This window comes from Panicum virgatum, chromosome 7N (genome assembly GCF_016808335.1).
Source record: "Panicum virgatum strain AP13 chromosome 7N, P.virgatum_v5, whole genome shotgun sequence".
Lineage (NCBI taxonomy): Eukaryota > Viridiplantae > Streptophyta > Magnoliopsida > Poales > Poaceae > Panicum > Panicum virgatum.
Genome location: NC_053151.1, coordinates 3,242,688 through 3,261,854, shown reverse-complemented (window position 1 = coordinate 3,261,854; position 19,167 = coordinate 3,242,688). Strand labels below are relative to the sequence as shown.

General features: G+C 44.0%; 1 protein-coding gene across 3 annotated transcripts; it reads left to right on the top strand.

The window, feature by feature from the left end:
* Positions 1-1,214: 1,214 nt before the first annotated feature.
* Positions 1,215-2,851, top strand: LOC120683255. 3 transcript variants are annotated; one of them, XR_005678732.1, is made up of 4 exons: positions 1,217-1,725; positions 1,800-2,233; positions 2,320-2,413; positions 2,597-2,851. XR_005678732.1 is itself a non-coding variant. In XM_039965309.1 (2 exons), exons 1-2 carry the CDS (start codon positions 1,316-1,318, stop codon positions 2,038-2,040), a joined length of 651 nt encoding a protein of 216 aa, XP_039821243.1. In that variant the 5' UTR covers positions 1,225-1,315; the 3' UTR covers positions 2,041-2,851. The 3 variants fall into 3 exon arrangements, 1 of the variants encoding a protein (XP_039821243.1); XR_005678731.1 differs by having other exon boundaries at positions 1,215-1,725; positions 1,800-2,413; XM_039965309.1 differs by having other exon boundaries at positions 1,225-1,725; positions 1,800-2,851.
* The last annotated feature ends 16,316 nt before the right edge of the window (positions 2,852-19,167 follow it).

Below are 19,167 nucleotides of genomic sequence, written 5' to 3'. Positions count from 1 at the left end.
ATGAATGGAGAAGTCCCAGAACTCTTCTAGAATATCCATGAAGAACAGAACTGTCTTACAATTTTTGATTGTAGAAGCAAGGGATGGCAGTTGCTGTTTCCAAAATCATCATGATTTAACCAATAGTTCTCAAACCTGAAGACCTGAGACTTTGGGACATTTGTAGAGGCTGAAACCAAGCAGGGGGTATGGTCTGAAATTTCCCTAGAAAGCCCATTAACCATTGTGTTAGGAAAACTTGTGGTCCAAGAACTAGAAGTAAAAAACCAATCCAGCCTTTCTAGCAGAGGCGGCTGCTGTTTGTTAGTCCAAGTAAATCTGGATTTGGGGTTGTTCCAACTGTTGACTTCTGTTAACTTTTCTCAATTTTTCTCAACTGTTGCATAAGGTAACACAAAATGTTTTATCTGTTGGAATTTACCTAACTTACCGATATCCCAGTTGATTGTTGTTGCAACAATTCTCTCGGTGAGCTCTTTTCTAAGTCTTCCTCCTTGCATTAGCAAGATGTTTTCTCGCATGGTCTCCTGTGATCCAATCCATATGTCTTCCGGCTGCATCAAATGAGTTCTCTTGTGGCCAAGGGGGTCTTAGTAAACATGGTCCTATTGCTCTCCGCTAAGGTCCTCCCAAAAGCTTAAGTGTACATGTCACGAGTTTGCAAGCAGGGAAGGCCAAACTTATATGAAAGGCACATCGGGTGAATGTTCCAGTCTGGCAAGTCTTATTACATAAGTTGATTGTTGCATGGAACATAAGAACCATGTTGCAGTGGGAAATTTTCCCCTTACTCGACCGTCCGACGCTAGCGCCCGGATCAGACGTCCGGGCGCTAGCAGTTCTGTTTTATTTTTTTAGTTGTAGAAGATTGTAGAAGAAGATAGATGGCCTAATCGAGCCGACAGTTTACAGCCTTCTGGATAGCAAGTATAACATGGAGCTCGAATCTACCACTGTCTATCTGGATCAGGAGGTGAGCCATACAGTACCCGTAGAATTTGGATATGCTGTGGTGCAAGCTACTTATATGTGGCCCAATTTGAGGCACATGAATGTACCTATCCAAGTCGGTTATGAGATCACAACCCTTAATGAAGCTCTTTTTTATCGGATACTGTGGCTAAGAGGATGTATCCAAATACCACCAAGGACAAGGCCTCCTCCCACCTCTGGTCCCACATCATCTTCAGATTTACCTCTTCCTCGTTATCCTCTCAAGTCACCCTCGCCGTCTCCTCCTCCTCACAAGGATGAGCATGAGCCACCGGGTGATTGACTACTAGACCCACCACCACCACCACCTCCTCCTCCTCAAATGGATAAGCACGATTCTCGACTGCTAGAACCAACACATCCTCCTCCTCCTCCTCAAATGGATGAAAATGAGCCGCATTCTCAGAACAAGATGCTGCCTCAAAAGGAGACGCTGCCTCAGAAGGGAGACGCCGCAACTGTTGGCTCCATTTGGACTCAGATCAATACTAAATATAAGTCTGGTGAGCATATGCTATCAGAGGAGGATCTAAAGGCTGTTGGACCATCATGTGTGGCCTTGCATAATCACTACATGCTAGAGAGTGCAAATGGTGTCGACAACATTGGTGTATCATTTCAGGCATGCCACTTTGGATCTACGGCAGATAATTTTTATGTTGGATTTAGTGATTTGTATGACCTATTGCACCTTGACGCATTGGACATGAGCTTGCTGAGGTGCTTCTCACTGTAAGTTCCTTGATACTAGAGTTTCATTAATTAGTACCACAATATTCAAACTAACAATTTAATTTTTTATGTAGGAAAATGTTAGAATTGGCAAAAGAGATGGGGGTAGATGTTGGATTTTTGGACCCACAAATATTCTCAACATTGGGCATCCAATTCCAATCCAATTTTGTAGTAGATCAAATTGCTAAGCTTATGAACCATGACTTCATGGTAGGAGCGTACAACACGGGTGGCCACTGGGTGCCGGTAGTCTTTGTCACCAAGTCGAATCTCATATTCCATCTAGACTCCACGAAAATTGTGCCGAAGTGAAGTTTCCAGATGTCCAAGAAGTTATTAACGTGTAAGCTTTTTGTAGGTTTGTTTCTATATATGCAATTTCTCCAACTCTTTAATGTTGCTAATCACTACCACTTCATGAAGTTCCTTTGGAAAATACATTAAGACTAAAGGAATAAAACCAAAGTCCAAAGCAACGAAACTGACGCAGTAGACCCATTTTCAGGTAATTATAGCAAGGATTCCATTATCGATGCAGTTTTGCTTTGATTTATGCCATTTAATCTAGCATAACATTTTTGTGTATTGTAGTGCGCTCAATAACCACCAGGGAGCACGCTATGTGCTTTCTACGTTGCAATGAACATGATGAGCCTAGTTTGCGATGGAACAACCTACAAAAGATGTATTTACTCTTCACAGCGCGTTTATGCATTAATCACTTGTTTTATTTATTTACTATTTGCCAACATACTTTTTTATTAAGCGTGGTGTATTTACTCTTCACAGCGCGTTTATGCATTAATCACTTGTTTTATTTATTTACTATTTGCCAACATACTTTTTTATTAAGCGTGGTGTTCTGCAGGATTATACAACTCCACCTGGCCCAATTTCCAAAGACCCATATGAAATGATCCGGGAGATGCTATGCAATTTCATCGTCAAGTATGTCATCCCAACGGACGGCAGCTTCTACTAAGGTCTAGTTTGAAACTGTGAGAACTTATGATTATGACATGTGGAGAAAATTTGAACTTGATGTCCATGTGTTCATGTGTTTATTTATATTAGGTTACAGGTTACATTTTTGTGAATTTGAGATGATACATGAGGCTGCACTGTAAACTTGTCATATGTGATGATATGTTTATGTTGAGTCCCTGCATTGTAAACCTATCCTTGCTGCTGTGGAGTATATATATATAGCTTGCATGTTCAAGGTGGCTGCCAAATCCTGGCTGGTTTCAAGATGCAGCCAGGAAACAGGCTAGCCCAATTGGGCTGGCACAGCTATAGGTAATGGACATCATGTAAAGCTCGTTACCTTTCACAGGTAACCCGTTACCTTTCAAACATCAATGGTAACAGGCAACAAATGAAAATAGATAAATGAAAACCTTTGATAAGTCATTGGTAACGGGCTTAAAAGTGAAAATCGTTACCAATATCTTATGAAAGGTAACAGGCATACATGATGCCCATTACCAATACTGACAGTGGGCCCAGCGGGAGCTGCCGCACGGGGTGATAGGTAATGGCCTTTAGTAACGGACATCAAGAGCGCCCGTTACCAACTCTGATAGTGGGCCCAGAGGGAGCAGCCGCACAGGGTCATTGGTAACGGCCATTAGTAACGGGCTTGTATACCCATTACCAGTGACTGATCAAAGGTAACGGGCTTCACGTGATGCCCGTTACTAAATTGACTGTGGGCCCAAAGGGAGCAGGCGCAAGGGGTGATTGGTAATGGCCTTTAGTAACGGATGTTCTCGGACGCCCATTACTTTTTGCACGTAATTGGTAATGATTGGTCATTAGTAACCCATAAACGGTAACATTGGCTATGCTCGTTACCGATGGCAGTTTTTGCTCGTTACCAATGTCAATCTTTCATGTAGTGTCATCCATATCAAAGGCATCATCCTCCAAAAGTTGATTGCTGGAACTACCACCTTGAAGACCAAGATTGGATATACTGGCGGACTCCCCAGAACCTGCAGCTCTTTTCCCATCACTGTCATGATGCTTTCCGTGTTCCTCGGGCTTATCCTTATTACCATCAGAACCTTCCTTTTCCCATCCCTAACATCCATAGATTGAGGTTGTTCAGCCGGCAGCAGAGTTTCTTTAATGAAATTCAACTCAAAACAGCGATCGCCAATAACCACATCCATCTGAGTAGGTACTAACTCGGGGTTCAGGACGCCCACTTGGAAGCGCTCGAAATTGTTCTTCCTTGTAGTGACCATATCAAATCTCTGGGTTGCCCCAAACATGGTCCCAATCGCCCATAACACCTCGTACTTCCTAAGCACCCTCGGGGGGTTAGTGACTCGAATCCTGATAGATGGCACTGGATGACCAAAATTTTCCTCCTTGAACATCTCAAATTTGAGAGACAAATCATCTGCTATCTCTGTCGTTCGATGAGTTTTTCTCAAAAACGCTCTGTACAGATAAAGGTCTGTTCAATTCTACCAGATTTGCAGTAGCTTTCGCATATCGTTGAGTGTTCCACCTCTCCTCCTTTGGTAGTGGTTTTGCATGTTGGGCAGACAACTGTCTCCTTGAATGCTGAGTGAACAAATAAACAGAGCTTAATAATAAAAAAATACAAGATCCATGAATAAGTTTTTTTTGAACGTAAACTGTCAGGATCTGCTGTTTATCAATTATCTTATTATTTGGCCAATAAACGGAGCCTCCACATTCACTCTCAAGGCCTAGAGATTCCCACGTTAATCAGAGAAAATAAGAGAAATTAAAATTACCCACCACTGCCATTATGATGAAAATCGACCCAAAATACCCCTGTGTCTGACTAAATATAGCCCGCCACGCCATTATAAAGAAATTAATCCAAGCACTGTCATTATGATAAAAATCAACCCAAAATACCCCTGTGTCTAAATAAATATAGCCCACCACGCTATTATAAAGAAATTAATCCAATATTTAACATAGTAATGAGACTCCAAACAACTAGCATTGGGTAAGCTAGGAGATTCTTAAAAATTACAATCATGATTTTTAATTCATTTTTTCTACGGGCATAAACATTGATAAAAAATTCCGAACAAGCTTTAGAAAAATATTTGCACACCATAGCACTGTCGATGTTTAGCCGCCAAGCCTGCTCAGGGATACCCTTACCAGTAGGATTGTAGGCAAGGGATCGACTAGCTCTAAAATTCGATGGTGCAAAGAACATAAGGATTTAGACAGGTTCGGGCCGCGAGGTGCGTAATACCCTACGTCCTGTGTAGTTGCTTGTATTGCTTTAGGTGTTGATGTTATTTTGAGGGGGTCCCTGCCCACCCTTATATAGTCTGGGGGGACAGGGTTACATGGAAAGTCCTAGTCGAGTACTATTGTAGTCCTACTTCAACCCAGTCGGGTAGTTTTCTTGTACTTTAGCTAGTTCTACACCTATTGGGGTAGTTACAAAAGAGGTAAGGTACATCCATGCGCTATCCCTTACTCTAGAACATTCTATGCCTATAAGCAGTCCCGTTGCCCTGGGTCTGACAAGCCTCCGAGTTCCTCGTAGCCGAGTCCTGCAGGTGTCGAGTACTTGAGAAGGCGTCTTCGAGTGCTCTGAATATCCCATCATGCGCTTTTGAGTCTTCAATCGAGTACGTCGAGTAGTCTTCCAAGTATCTCTGTTTGCTTCGAGGATGTGAGGTGCTCATGCCCCGAATTCTTGATCATATATATGGTGCATGAAGTACTCGTGCTCCATATGGAGTAGCCCCTGAGCCTTAGGTTGAATCGCAGAATCAGGCTGAGGGTCTCTTCAATCTTCTTCTTCCTTTATTTTCTAAAAAAATTTAAAAATAAATCTCTGATGCCACATATCCCGCAGCCCCCGAGCCTTAAATCTAAATCCCGTATCTTGTGGGTAGCCCCTGAGCCAAGATTTGGAATTAAGGATCTAATTCGATGCATATGATTTTATTCCCAAAATATCAGCTAGAATAATCAGATTCGATACCCAAAAGATCTCTTTTTTGGGTAATATCCCAGAAAAATGATATTATTGAATATACCACACTGATTACACCCGTGATATCCTCAAGAATAAAACCCGAGATGTTTATCTCTTTACTGTGCAATCACGTGGAGATTCACTATGCGGGAATCCGTGCTATTACACTCGTGACTATGGTGTTTGTAGTGTCACGGGTTGTTTCCTAGTGAAGCCCACGCGGCTATAAAAGGTGAGCAAGAGGCCTTGCCAGGAGCACCAATCCACTGAAGTCATGGCTCACAATTGGTGTTCTTATCTAGCAAGCTCTCGCCCTTCTGATATCTGTAGATTTCTTCCAGCAAAAGATGCTAGAAGAGTACTTGTGAGTGACAAGAGAAGTCTCTGCTGCCCAACCTTGCAACCCCACTACTCTCATCGGGTCCATTCTGGACATCATTCGACCATAAATTTTGTGGGGGAAAGTTCTCTGTGGACGGGTTGCATGGGGTTATACCATGTTCTTGGGATTTCCATGACGGAAGTCCCCGAGAAATGGTATCTCCGGTAGTGAGACTAGACCTTATCTAAACATATTCAGGGAGAAGGAGAAATTCCTTTCCAAGATGCAAGAAGAGAACTTGCGAGGCCCTTACTGTAATCTGCCTTCTTGCACTTGGAACTTTTCTCCCTGAATATTAGTATTGTTGTTCCTAGACTTAGGAACAACAAATTTTGTATCGCCTATGCCGCAGCTGTCCTCGTCCAGGAGGTCCAGGAGGTGCGCGTGCAGATCCAGGCTGATTGAAACGTAGTAATGGGTACTCGAAATGTAATATCGAGTAGTTTTGAGTATTTTTCTTTTATTCGGAATGTAATCCCAGAAAAAGAGAAAGTCAAATCGAGTAGTTTCAAGGGAATTGAGTGTTTCCTTTTATCCAGAATGTAATTCCAGCAAAAAGAAATATCACAGAAACAATCCCGTTTTTACCGCGAATGGTAACTGACTCTTGATTTTCTCAGTAATTACCCTTTTGCCACCGCCACTCCTATTTAAGTGGGCGGTAAATTATGTTTTACCCCACCGGCCGCCATTTTCTCCCTATTCCTCAGATTAGATCTGTTTCTGCTCTCCTTAGCATTCCCAAATCCAATCACTTTCTTTCTCTTCCGCCATCTTAGTTCCTGATTCTTGGGTAGGTTAGCCATTATATGCGCGTGAAGCATCTGGTGAATTTCCGAATGGCCCCCAAGAACTCGACCAAGGGGAAGGAGGCGAAGACCGGTCCTACCCGTGACGAGGGGTGGTTACCAAGTAAGTGATCAGAATCTGACTTGGAATCCCTTGTTAGTGAGGGTCTCTTTCCTTTGAAATCTGTGGTTCAATGGCGTTCTACCTTGGGCCACGACCGTCCGTATGAAAATATGGATGAAATTGTTGCTTTCGCACCTTATTTTGAACGAGGATTGGGTCTTCCTTGTTCTAATTTCTTTTCTGGGCTCTTGTATTATTATGGGATCCAGCTTCATCATCTTACCCCTAATTTCTTTGTTCATCTTTCTGTCTTCGTACAATTGTGCGAAGCTTATCTGGGCATCGAGCCCCATTTTGATCTTTTTTGCCACCTCTTTCACCTTAAGCCCCAGCCTAACTCTACCAAGCTAGATGTAGTTGGTGGCGCAGGCATTTAGCTTAGGCAGGGGATAGATAAGGTTTATATCCCCTACAAACTCTCGCTCAAAGTAATCGACTGGAAGCCAAAGTGGTTGTATATCGAGAACCATGGCAACACTCTTCCAAAGATTTCTCCAGGACCTCCAATTATTAGGCCTGAATGGAAGAAGAAATCCTTAGATACTAGCTAGATACTAGATTTGCTTAATTTAATTGCAAATCTGAAGCAAAATCACATAACCGGAGAGGCTGTAGCATTTGACTGGATGAAGCGTAGAATCCAGCCTCTCCAAGCTCGTGACACTTTTGGCTTTGAGTATCAAGGAGCAAGTGATCCGTTGCGGTACTCGAGCAAGGAGATCTCCAATGGAGAAGCTCTACGTCGAGTACAGTGACTATTCGAGAAGGTGGAACACGTGCCTCACCTACTCGACACATTTTCAGCGTCGAATCCTCCAAAAGAGGTATGTGTAAAGTAGTTGATTTGTTTATCTAAGTACTTTTGTCTCTGTAGATATAACATATCTGACACCTTTCCTTTCTTATATTAGGATGATGTGAATGTATATAGGAGCAGCCCTCCTTTGCCAGGCATATATCGCCCCTTTTTCCTTCTTCCAAGTGCACATGTGCCGCCGTTGCCAGATTCTGAATGTTCTTCAGAAATCGAAGGATTTGATTCAGATGATAAATCTGATAATGCAGAGGCTGGAAAAGCAGCTGTAGAGGAGGAGAGCGGGGAGCAGAGCCCCAGCTTGAGCGAAAGTGTTGTGTCTAAGCACCCGAAAGGCACTCGATTGACTACACGAAAGCGTCGGGCCTCTTCTCAGCCTAGCGACAGCAAGTTATCTTATTTTTGCAATCGACCACTTTTCTTGGTTTCATCGAGTCGCTTTTCTCAAGCTGTTTCGCTTTTTTAAGTCCGGCGGACAAGGTACCCCGGACTTTAGCATCTGGGGATGATGCTGGGGTGGGATCAACGGTCCCTTCCACCCCAGTGGACCCGTTAAAGGGGACAAAGACTATCCCGCCACAGAAGACTGCGCTAGCGGGTAGTTTCAAGGGAGGTGGCGCCGGCGCTGGTGGAAGTAGGGCACTAGTCGTCGGGCCCCTTCCCAAATTGTCAGTGCTGGGGAATCTGTATTTTGATACTTGATTTTAGGTTTTTGTTTTTATGTCGAGTACTTTTAACTCCAACATGTTTGTAGTGACATGATCCTGGGATCTGGGGGATCTGGTGGGAGTACTTCCACAGCCCCCAAGCGTTCAACCCAGATCCTGCGGGTGCCACTGATATGGACGCCAGCGCTGCGGAAGAGATGGCAAATTCCATGCTGATGGATTCGCCTATTCCAGATACAGAGGAAGAAAAATGGAGGCCACAGGAGGAAATCCCCATAGGTAAGCCTATTGTGCCTTCCCCTCCGAATTTGGATTTTCTTCCGTTGTTCGGCTTTTTACTCGGAGATTGTTTTCTAGGTCCTCTCAATCAAGAGGATTTTGTGGAAAAAGTTGCAGAAGTGCCGCATGTAGAGGCATCACTTGTGGCGGGGATGAAAACCTCCGTTGCCCCGTCAGGAAGTGCCCACCACTAGCGGAGAAGATAAAAGCTTACACAGGAGAGCATGAATTCTATGCAAAAACTTCTGGTGGTAAGTAATCGTGAGATGGAGTACTTAGTTTCATGGATCGAGTAGTTGGATACTGATCCTTTATTTCTTATATTTGTAGGAGCTGGCGGAGTAGGGCAGCAGCAAGCCCCAGGACAACTCAAAGCTACTTGCTCTGAGAGAACAAGTGTCAAAGCTCAAGGCTGAAAAGACCGCTCTTGTGGAGAAAAATAAGAAAATCTCCAAAGAAAAAAGAGGTTAGTGTCTGCCCTTATAAAGCAGTCGACTAGTTTAATGCGCTTGGTCTTTATAAGAATTTTGTTTAACCATATACACGGCACTTCAAAAATTATTAAAGATTCAGGAGGGCATGGTACTTGAATTAAAGATTCTTATGTACCGTAACATATATGAGATTGGGAAGCTTCAGAAGATTAAGGAGGATTCTGACAAGGAGATTCTCGAGGCACTACAACAAGTGAAGAACTTGTCGGACTCCAATACTGCGCTGCAACAAGAACTCGAGGAGTTGAAAGTTGCAGCCCAGGCTGTGGTGGACATGGTGGACATACTCGAGGATGATGCAGAGGCGCCTCTCCCTCTTGCAGAAAAGCTTTGAAGAGTTCCCCAAAGTGTGGTGCAGTATGTCTCGGGAACCACCCGTCAGTATGTATCCCATGTACTCGGGTTGGTGAAGTCCTACTGGCCATAGACGCCCCTAGGGTATGAAATCTGACTGCAATGAAGAGCAGTTCGATCAATATCTTCTTGAAGTCTCGCCTATTGCTGATAGGATAGTGGGCAGCCTAGAGAGTGCCTGATCTTCTGAGCTTTTGATTCTGTGAAAGAAAGATGTAATGGGCTTCTGGAGCCCTAAATACTCTTTATGTTTTGTACAACTATTTAGATTCGCCTTGCACTGAGTATTTGTTAATATCAGAAGGAGTAACCAGTCCATGGTAATCGAGTAGTACTTGTGGTTCTCTAGGCGAGTACTTTTAATTTTGGCAGCAACGCGCCTACTTGACATAGTGACAGAAATAGAATATCTGCCCTGTAATGTACCCTAACTTATTCCCTAGAGAAGGATGGAGCCAAAGTTTTTGGTTTTGCTCGAAAGTCTAACGAGTAAATTGTTCTGTATCAAAGAACCTGGAGAAGGTTCCTAGTGCTGACCGGTTAGGATTGAATCTGATGAGATTAACCAAGTGGGAAAAGCACTAGGAAAATAGTCAAGCCGTGGCCTGAAGAATGTTTCTTTTTTAGGAAACGTGTTATATAGCTGCCTGGTTGGGTTTGCTCTTTGAAAGGTTATAGCATGAATGCTCATGGGTATAGCCGTTGCGAGCACAAAACAACTCGATGCCCCAAGCGCGGGAGCAGAGCGCCTCGAACTGGAGGTTCCAAGCAAAAGTGCAACACCCTACGAACTCGGTGGTCCAAGCAAGCGGGAGACTCCCGTCAACTACTCAGGGTACCAAGAACGAGTGTAACACCCTGCGAACTCGGTGGTCCAAGCAAGAGGGAGACTTTCGTCAACTACTCGGGGTACCAAGAACGAGTGTAACACCCTATGAACTTGGTGTAATGTGCGTGTATGTTGTTCAGTGAACCCTTTGACAAGTTCTGTGACTTGAGATCTTCTCTAGAGTCGAGTAGATCATCCTACTTAAGGACTGGAGTAATTTCCAAAGTTGACCGTTTAGGATTAACCTCGTCAGGTTACCCAAGTGGGAATAACTTTGAAAATATCCAAAACCTACTCGAGCCAGCGAGTAGGGTGTCCTACTTGAGGACCGAAGTAACCTCTAAAGTCGACCAATTAGGATTAACCTCGTCAGGTTACCCAAGTGGGACTCACTTTTGAGATATCCAATACCTACTTGAGTCAGCGAGTAGGGTGTCCTACTTGAGGACTGGAGTAACCTCCAAGGTTGATCGGTTAGGATGAACCTCGTCAGGTTACCCAAGTGGGACTAACTTTGGAGATATCCAAAACCTACTCGGGCTAGTGAGTAGGGTATCCTACTTGAGGACTGGAGTAACCTCCAAGGTTGACCGATTAGGATGAACTTCATCAGGTTACCCAAGTGGGACTAACTTTGGAGATACTCCCTGGCTAGGCCGTTGCCTAAAAACTACTCAGTTGTTGTCCCAAACCTTGCTAAGGTAATACGGGTGACTCGAAGTAGTTTATGGGGAGAGTGTAGGTCGTGGCTGAGGGAGAGGTAAGTGGTTGATTTAGACGGAAATCAACTTTTATTGAAAAGAACTATCGCAGTTACAAGACCTTGTAAGATGGCAGACTCTGACTCATAAGACCTACCCCTTGCCCATAGTGATATGCACTTGTGCAATGGTTTACATAACTAAATATGAAATATTTAGTAATAGCTTTACTGGACTAGGTAGTCGACTTAGACTCTTGGAGGAGTAATGTCTAGCAGTGGTGCTCCGAGAGCTTTACGGGGAGTGAGTTACACTCAAAGATTGTGTGGGAGCTTTTTGGGTGAAGAAAGCACTTGCGTTGCAGCGACTTGTTGATCTTGTCTCCTCCAATGGGCACATCAGCGAGATGTTGATCACAGGACTTGCCCTGAAAATCAATCGATGCTGATCATGAAACCCGCCCTGAAAACCAACACGATGCTGATCACAGGACTCGCCCTGAAAATCAGCATGATGTTGGTCACAGGACCTGCCTTGAAAATCAGCATTTTCCTACTTGCGCTTCTTGGAGGGTCCTGGACTGTTGACGGGGATGCGATTGTTAAAAGAGGGGCTATAAGCATCAATTTCCTCACGCTCCTTTTTTTCTTGAGATGATTATATTGCGCGCGTCGCGCACAATATTAATCACGTTGCGGAGATCGCTGTTGGAGTAGTCGTAGTTGTCGCCTTGCTGTTCTTGGTGACAGTCGGCGATACGCTGGCATCTGAATGCCCGCTTTTGATTGCGGATGCTGTTGGCATTTCTTAACGTCGCTACTAGGAGGGGTTAATTCCCAGCAACGCCGCCAGAAATGCCGGCGCTCATTCCATAGCACCGTCACTATGAACGGGTTAGGTTCATAGCAACGACGCCATGAAATGCCGTGCGGTATGTCTTAACGATTACAGAAGGATCTGCAAGCGTACAGATATACCGTTGTAGCATTTCATCCGGAAGTATTCAGGGTATCGTTATTTATATTTTCCCAAGGGATGGCTATGGTGTGTAAAGATGTTTACCAGATACATAGCCATAACATTATGAGATAAGGTGCAGACTGCTGATTATACAAGGGTAAGTGATAATAAAGATAATCAAGGGTAATGTGACACACACAAATCAGCCAACTCTTATGAATAAGAATAAACAAATACACATATGGTTAGCGGGAGCATAGGCAAACAAGATCCTAGTATACTATTCATGTTAGCAGAGAAGTTATGTTAGCCACATGCTTAGAGCTGCAGGTGCCGGGAAATTAGGAACATCGGGGAGAATGACCCGCATTGGAGAACATCCAGTCCTGTTTCATCTTTGCATAAACTCCTACACGATACCCGAACATCGAGGAGTACGCTAATCGAGAAGTAGCTTCCCAGCGGACCGACAGGGCTGTCACCACCTGCGGTCTACCCCAGTCAAACCGTGGAGCACCGTCATATCCGAGGGATCCCGCATATCCGGGCACCATGCCCGCATATGAGGTCACTACCTTAGCACCCCCAGGTCCCCCACCCTTCGGATGGACAGGTAAGATGCGAAGGCAAGCCCGAAAGCACAACGAACCGATATCCTTACCCAGATCATCTAGTCTAAGCAAGCAACTAATACAACTTGATGAAGAGCAGATCATGGCTAGGCAAGCTAAGAGCGTAGCAAGATAACCATGAATGAAATCTTTATGAATAGCATAACAAATGTTGGAATACAAAGCCATACCAGAGACCGAGGATTGCTCGCCGACCCCGAGGATGACTGGATTCGCTAAGGAAATGAAGTACTAGCCTAGCTCCACTACCCTAAGGAGTACAAGTCACAATGAGAGTGAGAGAGAGGCTTCTCCAAGTGGTGTGTGTGTGTGTTGTGTGATATGAGAGGCTCCTTTTATAGCTTGTGGAGACCAGTTCCCACCATCTTCATACATGGAAACATGCCAAACCGCCTTCAGGAGGATAGGATCGAGCTTCCCACCAAAATGCACCTGGGCGGAAGCCAGGGTGGGTTCGGCCGAGCCCCTAGTTCGGCCGGCCCCATCTTGCCGCCTCTGGCTACCGTCCTTCTCTGGTAGACTATCTGGTGGGTCTTGATGTCAGATGGTCGATGCCGGGGCTTGGTTGGTCGGTTTGGTCTGTCTGGTGGGCCTCTCTTGCTTGTGTTACGCAAGACGCGATATTCTGCGACTTCGTCTGCGTATTCTTCATGTTTTCTTCTTATTCCGAACTTGGGCTCCTAAAAATATAAATTCTCCAAAACAACTATAGAGCTAGGTTAGTGATACAAATATGTGTGTAAGAGGCATGGTTTTCCTTCTTTTGTGAGTATAGTTGACAGTCAGATTTTGCACTTAACGACCATCAACAACACCCCCAAGCTAGCCTTTTGCTCGTCCCGAGCAAAACCTGGCTCATGTTGTTGATCAGGAGTTGCTACAATGTTGAAATTCCAACTTATACTTAGACACAACCAAATGCTTCTTACCTTGATTTTGAATAAGTTGGCCTTTGTCCTTACCTCTTACCTTACTCCTGTGGGGCTTATAGCTTCACCTCATATTTCGCGGTTAAGAGTCAGAACGGTACCATAGAGCGCTCATATTTCTTTCCCTTAGTTCAATGGTCAATCTGGAGATTTTGTAAAGTTTTTCAAAAGAAATTTATAAAGTTCCTCGGATGATCTCTCAGATCGCTCAATGTATATAATTCCTTACCAAGGCTTTTTATTGTGCCTTTCTTCCTCACCTATCTCTAATGGCTGTTTTTGTGGAGCTGTAGGTATGGAGGTTTTGAAGGCATACTTACTTCTCATATTTTGCTAAGTCAAAGACCGGATCCAAAGAAGAAACAAGTCATAAACCTTGATCAAGATGTGCAAGTGTGTGGATATTTTATGTGGATGGTATATGAAACTCCTTTGTATGAACCATCTCTCTTTTTCTTTCTTTTGGATAAGGGGCGATCTTTTTCTTTCTTTCTCTTTTTTTTTGACATGCCGAAGCATGTGGCATACCTTCTTTGGGTATGCATCTTTTATTTTCTCTCTTTTTTTTGACATTCCGAAGCATGTGGCATACCTTCTTTGGGTATGCATCTTTTATTTTCTCTCTTTTTTTCATAGCCCCATATCTTTGATGTAATTTTCTGAGAGAGGTGTTATACAACAGCATGGAGTTTTTATTTTATGGATAGAATAGTGGAGTGCTTGCTCCTAGTGTAGAAATATAGCATGTGGTGGAAACATGTACGTGATCTTGATCATGGGAGTATGAAATGAATCTCACTAAGGGTCACAACAATTTGACAAAGCTCAATGAGATAGCAAGTTGCATATGTGGAAGATTTTGCAATGAAAACATCATATGGCTTTGGATAGGAATTTCATAACATCGAGGAACTTTATTATATTTTTTGTGTTTTCAAAAATAAATACTCCGGATATCAAGCATCACATGGGAGAAGATCATAGCAACTCTACTTAACCATATCATGGCTCACAACAGCTTAGATTCGGATCATGCTTTTTGCTACCCACAAATTTCAAGTTTAAGGTTTGAAGTTTAGCCAACGAACTCAAAACTAGGTAGAGCATAAAGTTGTAACTAAGCATATGAAGGAAATTAACAGAGCAACTATTCATCATCTCAACAAGGAAAACTCACACCATGCTTACTACACATATTAAAGCAAGAAAATATTTTTGGTGTTTCTTAAGTTTTGCAAATTTTTATGGGGTTTTCTAGGTTTTGCAAATTTTTATTGATTTCATGCAAGTTTTGGAAAGCAGTAAAGATACATGATACAAGTTACCTCTCGTGGGGGCCCTCCCCCAAGCTTGCTTCAGGCTCACTACTGCTGGTCGGGGTTGAAACCCGTCCAACGGCAGTTGGCCCTCCACTTCTCCTAGTGCTGCAGCTGCCTCTGGTCCATGTTGTGGAGTCTCTCGCCAGTGTGACGCTGCCATGCTTGGGATGTCTCGATGTGTTGGTGCAGCATATCTTGAATGTTGTCACTATGCACCCGCAGCTTGCCTAGCTGTTGGGTGATGGCGCCGAACCCGCGGGATGAGGCCGTCCTGTTGACGCAAAAATCAACACACTGGAATCCGAGGGCAAGTGTTCGCCGAGTCACGGAAAGTCAACCAATCGTGCCAGTCAATTTGACCTGAAATTGACATGGGAGAAAACAAAGTCAAATTCGAGAGCGTATCGGCTGGGATTCTGAATATCTCTCAGATGGGCATATCGGCAAGCTTTGTCGATACTATAGACGACAAAAAGATGTTAAATGCAAGTGCATGGTAAACGAGCGTATCGACAGGATCAGCCGATACACTAAACGACAAAACCGGCTTTGAATAGCCGATCGTGTGTGTATGACAAGGTCTAAGCTACGAATGTGTAACTCAGATGATGTGAAGCTAAAAACAGATCTAAACCGGCTCTTGAGATAACAAAAGTGTTACTCCAAAACCTAAAGCCGATCTAGTGTGTTTTTAGATGTGATAATGTCCAAAAAACATAGGAAAACCTACAGATCTAGCTGATATCAATAATTAGTGAATAAATCTAGACGAGACGACAGCGATGCGCCCGGAAGTCAAGCCTAGATAAACTCGATAACTTTTGAATAGATTTGAACAAAGCCACAGTGATGCACCCGGTAGCTAAAGCTCAAATATATTCGGTAAAACAAAAACTCACCAGCAAATCAAGTCGCTCGAATGTGAGGCGTCCTTGATCAACTCGAAAGAACTCATCGAAAAAAAGAAAAGAAAAGGCGAAGTCGCCGAAAAAAGTGCAAAGGAATTGTAAAGTTTGTTGTATTGGATGTGTATCAAGTTTTTCCGGTCCCTTACAACTCATATTTATAGCCTAGCACTATCAAGTCCTAGCCGATCACGGCAAACATTACTTGACTCTAAAGAAAAGATTTACTAAAGATAAACTACTTTAAATATTACAACCGAATCATCAAGATCTTCGTAGAGTCCGGATCCTCTTCTCCTTCCTTGACTTCATCGGCAACTCTCCATCGTCCGAGCACCAGATCGAGCGGATCAGCATCTTCAAAGCATATTCTTCTGGTCCATCGGACAGGCTCCACCGGCCGATTCCTACCCTATACATCTTTTGGTTTCTTTCAAATCGGCCACCTTCCCTTCATTAAAATCACCTTCCTTGACACGTGTCAAAAAATAGTTTCAACACATGCCCCCCAATTTCGGAAAAAATTATTTTGTTCTGAAACTACTTTCGATTCATGATCACCTTTCTGCACCAACGTTTCAATCGGCATTTAAAGTAATTCCTCGTACCCCATGCACACGACACGCTTTGTACAGCCAGGTAAAACTCTTCTTTGCCCCTGACTTTTTGCCTTCCATCCGCACAAATCCATGGCGCCGATTCACTTTTCGTCTTTTCATCCGATCCACCCCTTTGGTTTTGCTCATAAATATCATCCTTCTGGCCTGGCATCGGTAACAAGCCTTTACCAGCTATAGCACCACCTCCTTCTTTCTCCTTCCAACAAAAAACCCTAGGCATTCCTATAGCAATGGCGGGTGTCAAGCGCTCCGATGAAGGTCCTTCTGACGCTCCTCCGGCGATCCGCCGCCGCTTGGGGTAAGGCCCCTTTTTTCATTTCTTGATTACCATATTCTTGCTTGGTTCTGATCTCCAATCTTTGCACAGTGACGACGCCTCCTCTTCTTCGGACTCCTCCGGTTCGGAGGGGCCCCCTTTCCCTGGTGTTCCTGAGAGCACCAAGGAGTACATTTGCCAGCTCCTTCACGAGAAGGACGAAGCTCGTCAGAATTACTCCCAGGAGACTATCTGGTCTCAGTTCCTTGCTGCCGAACTGGAGGCGGCGCAATCCGATCGGGCAATCCTCCAGACCCAACTCACCGCCGCCGACTCCAGGGTCGCTTGTAAGTTGCCCCTCCCGAAGCATTGCTCCATCCTGCTCTTCTGACTCTTTTTCTGACATCTTGCTTCAGTCCTGGAGTCGCAGGTCCAAACCCTCCACGCCGCAGCAGCCACCACCACTGAGTCGGTGAACGCGCGCGGCGACACCATTGCCGCCCGTCTGCAAGACGTCCCCAACTGCGTCTGGGAGGTCGCCGGTTATGGGGTTCACCGTGGCGCCGCTGTGGCCCTCGCCACAGCTCAGCTCGAGTCCGGCCACAACTTCTCGCAAGTTGAACCGGCCCACTTCTCGTCGGGCAGCGAGGATTGGTTGGCTTTCGAAGATCTCGCCGACGACATGAGGATGGCAGCCACTGCCATCTCTGAAGATGTTAGCATAGAGGCGATCATCGGCAATGTTTTTGCCGATGACTAGATTTCTAGGAGTAGCGTCTTTTAGGAATAGCCTTTGCTGTATCGGCCAGATCATCTGATCAGCCCTTTTGTAAATACTCTTATCAATGAAGTATTTCTTTTTTCTCTACCGACTTCCACTGAATCCAAATACTTTGGAATGTTTAGATTTTTTGCACTAAGGGCGATACATATCATATCGGCCATAACAACTCAACCGATAATTCAGACCAATCGGCTATGCATCAACCCAAATACTAGGATAATATTTCTTCAAATATTTCCCATTAAGAGCTCTAGAGTATTCCTCCCCTTCAAGCGTTTCTAAAATATAAGCATTACCAGGAACGCATCTGCTTACTCTAAATGGTCCCTCCCATGTTGGTGACTACTTGCCGAATTTCGAACTCTTTGTTCCTATCGGCAAAATCAACTTCCGAACCAATTCTCCTTGCTCAAAGGTTTTGGCTTTTACCTTTTTATCATACCATTGGTTAACTCTGGCTTTATTCACCTCAACATTTATAAGAGCCTTCAGCCGATGGCCAGTCAAATCCTCTAATTCATCTTTCATTAGAGTAGAATATTCATCGGCCGTCAATTGATTCTGAAACGTGACACGCCGTGAATCAAGTTTCAACTCCCATGGGAGAATAGCTTCATGCCCGTATACTAAATGATATGGAGACACCTTTGTAGTGCCATGACAAGCCATTCTGTATGCCCATAAAGCTTCATGAAGCACAATATGCCATTTTCTAGGATATTCATCAATCTTTCTCTTGATCAATTTGATAACCCCTTTATTAGATGCCTCTGCCTGACCATTAGCTTGGGCATAATATGGAGAAGAATTCAGCAATTTAATCCCCATTCCAGCAGCAAATTCCTCAAATTCATCTGACGTAAACATAGTACCCTGATCGGCCGTAATGGTCTGTGGGATACCAAACCGATAGATAATATGTTATTTGACGAATCCAATCATCTCTTTTGATGTAACATTTTTCAGAGGAATCGCTTCAACCCACTTGGTGAAATAATCAGTGGCCACCAAGATAAATTTATGATTTTTACTGGATGAAGGATATATCTGGCTGATCAAATCAATTCCCCATCCTCTAAACGGCCACGGCTTGATTATGGGATTCATGGTTGACGCAGGAACTCTTGGCGCACTCCCAAATTTCTGACATTTTTGGCAACCTCTGTAATAAGTGAAGCAATCTTCCAGCATCGTCGGCCAAAAATATCCGTTCCTCCTGATCACCATTTCATCTTATAGGCCGATTGATGGGATCCACAGACACCTTCATGAATTTCACCCATCAACACTTTTGCCTCCTCTTTATCAATGCATTTGAGCAAAACCCCATCAATTGTCCGATAATATAAATCTTCCTCCAATAACACATACTTGATTGCCTGGAATCTGATTTTTCTATTCATTTTCTTGGATGGATCTTTCAAATAATCAATAATCTCTTTCCTGCAATCATCAGCTGTTAACTCCAAGGCCATTATTCCTTCCATCGGCCGATATCCTGAAGCATGCTGAGCCAGCCGATTTGCATCACTGTTATGAAATTTGGGAACGTGCTCGATGGTTACTTTCTTGAATTCTTTCAGCAGCCGGAGACATTCTTCATGATATAA

Excerpts from the sequence above, each read along its gene's own strand:
- LOC120683255 (XM_039965309.1), top strand. The coding sequence starts at position 1,316 with ATGGATAAGCACGATTCTCGACTGCTAGAACCAACACATCCTCCTCCT. Across the intron at positions 1,726-1,799 it reads TTGCTGAGGTGCTTCTCACT|GAAAATGTTAGAATTGGCAA; the intron begins GTAAGTTCCTTG and ends TTTTTTATGTAG.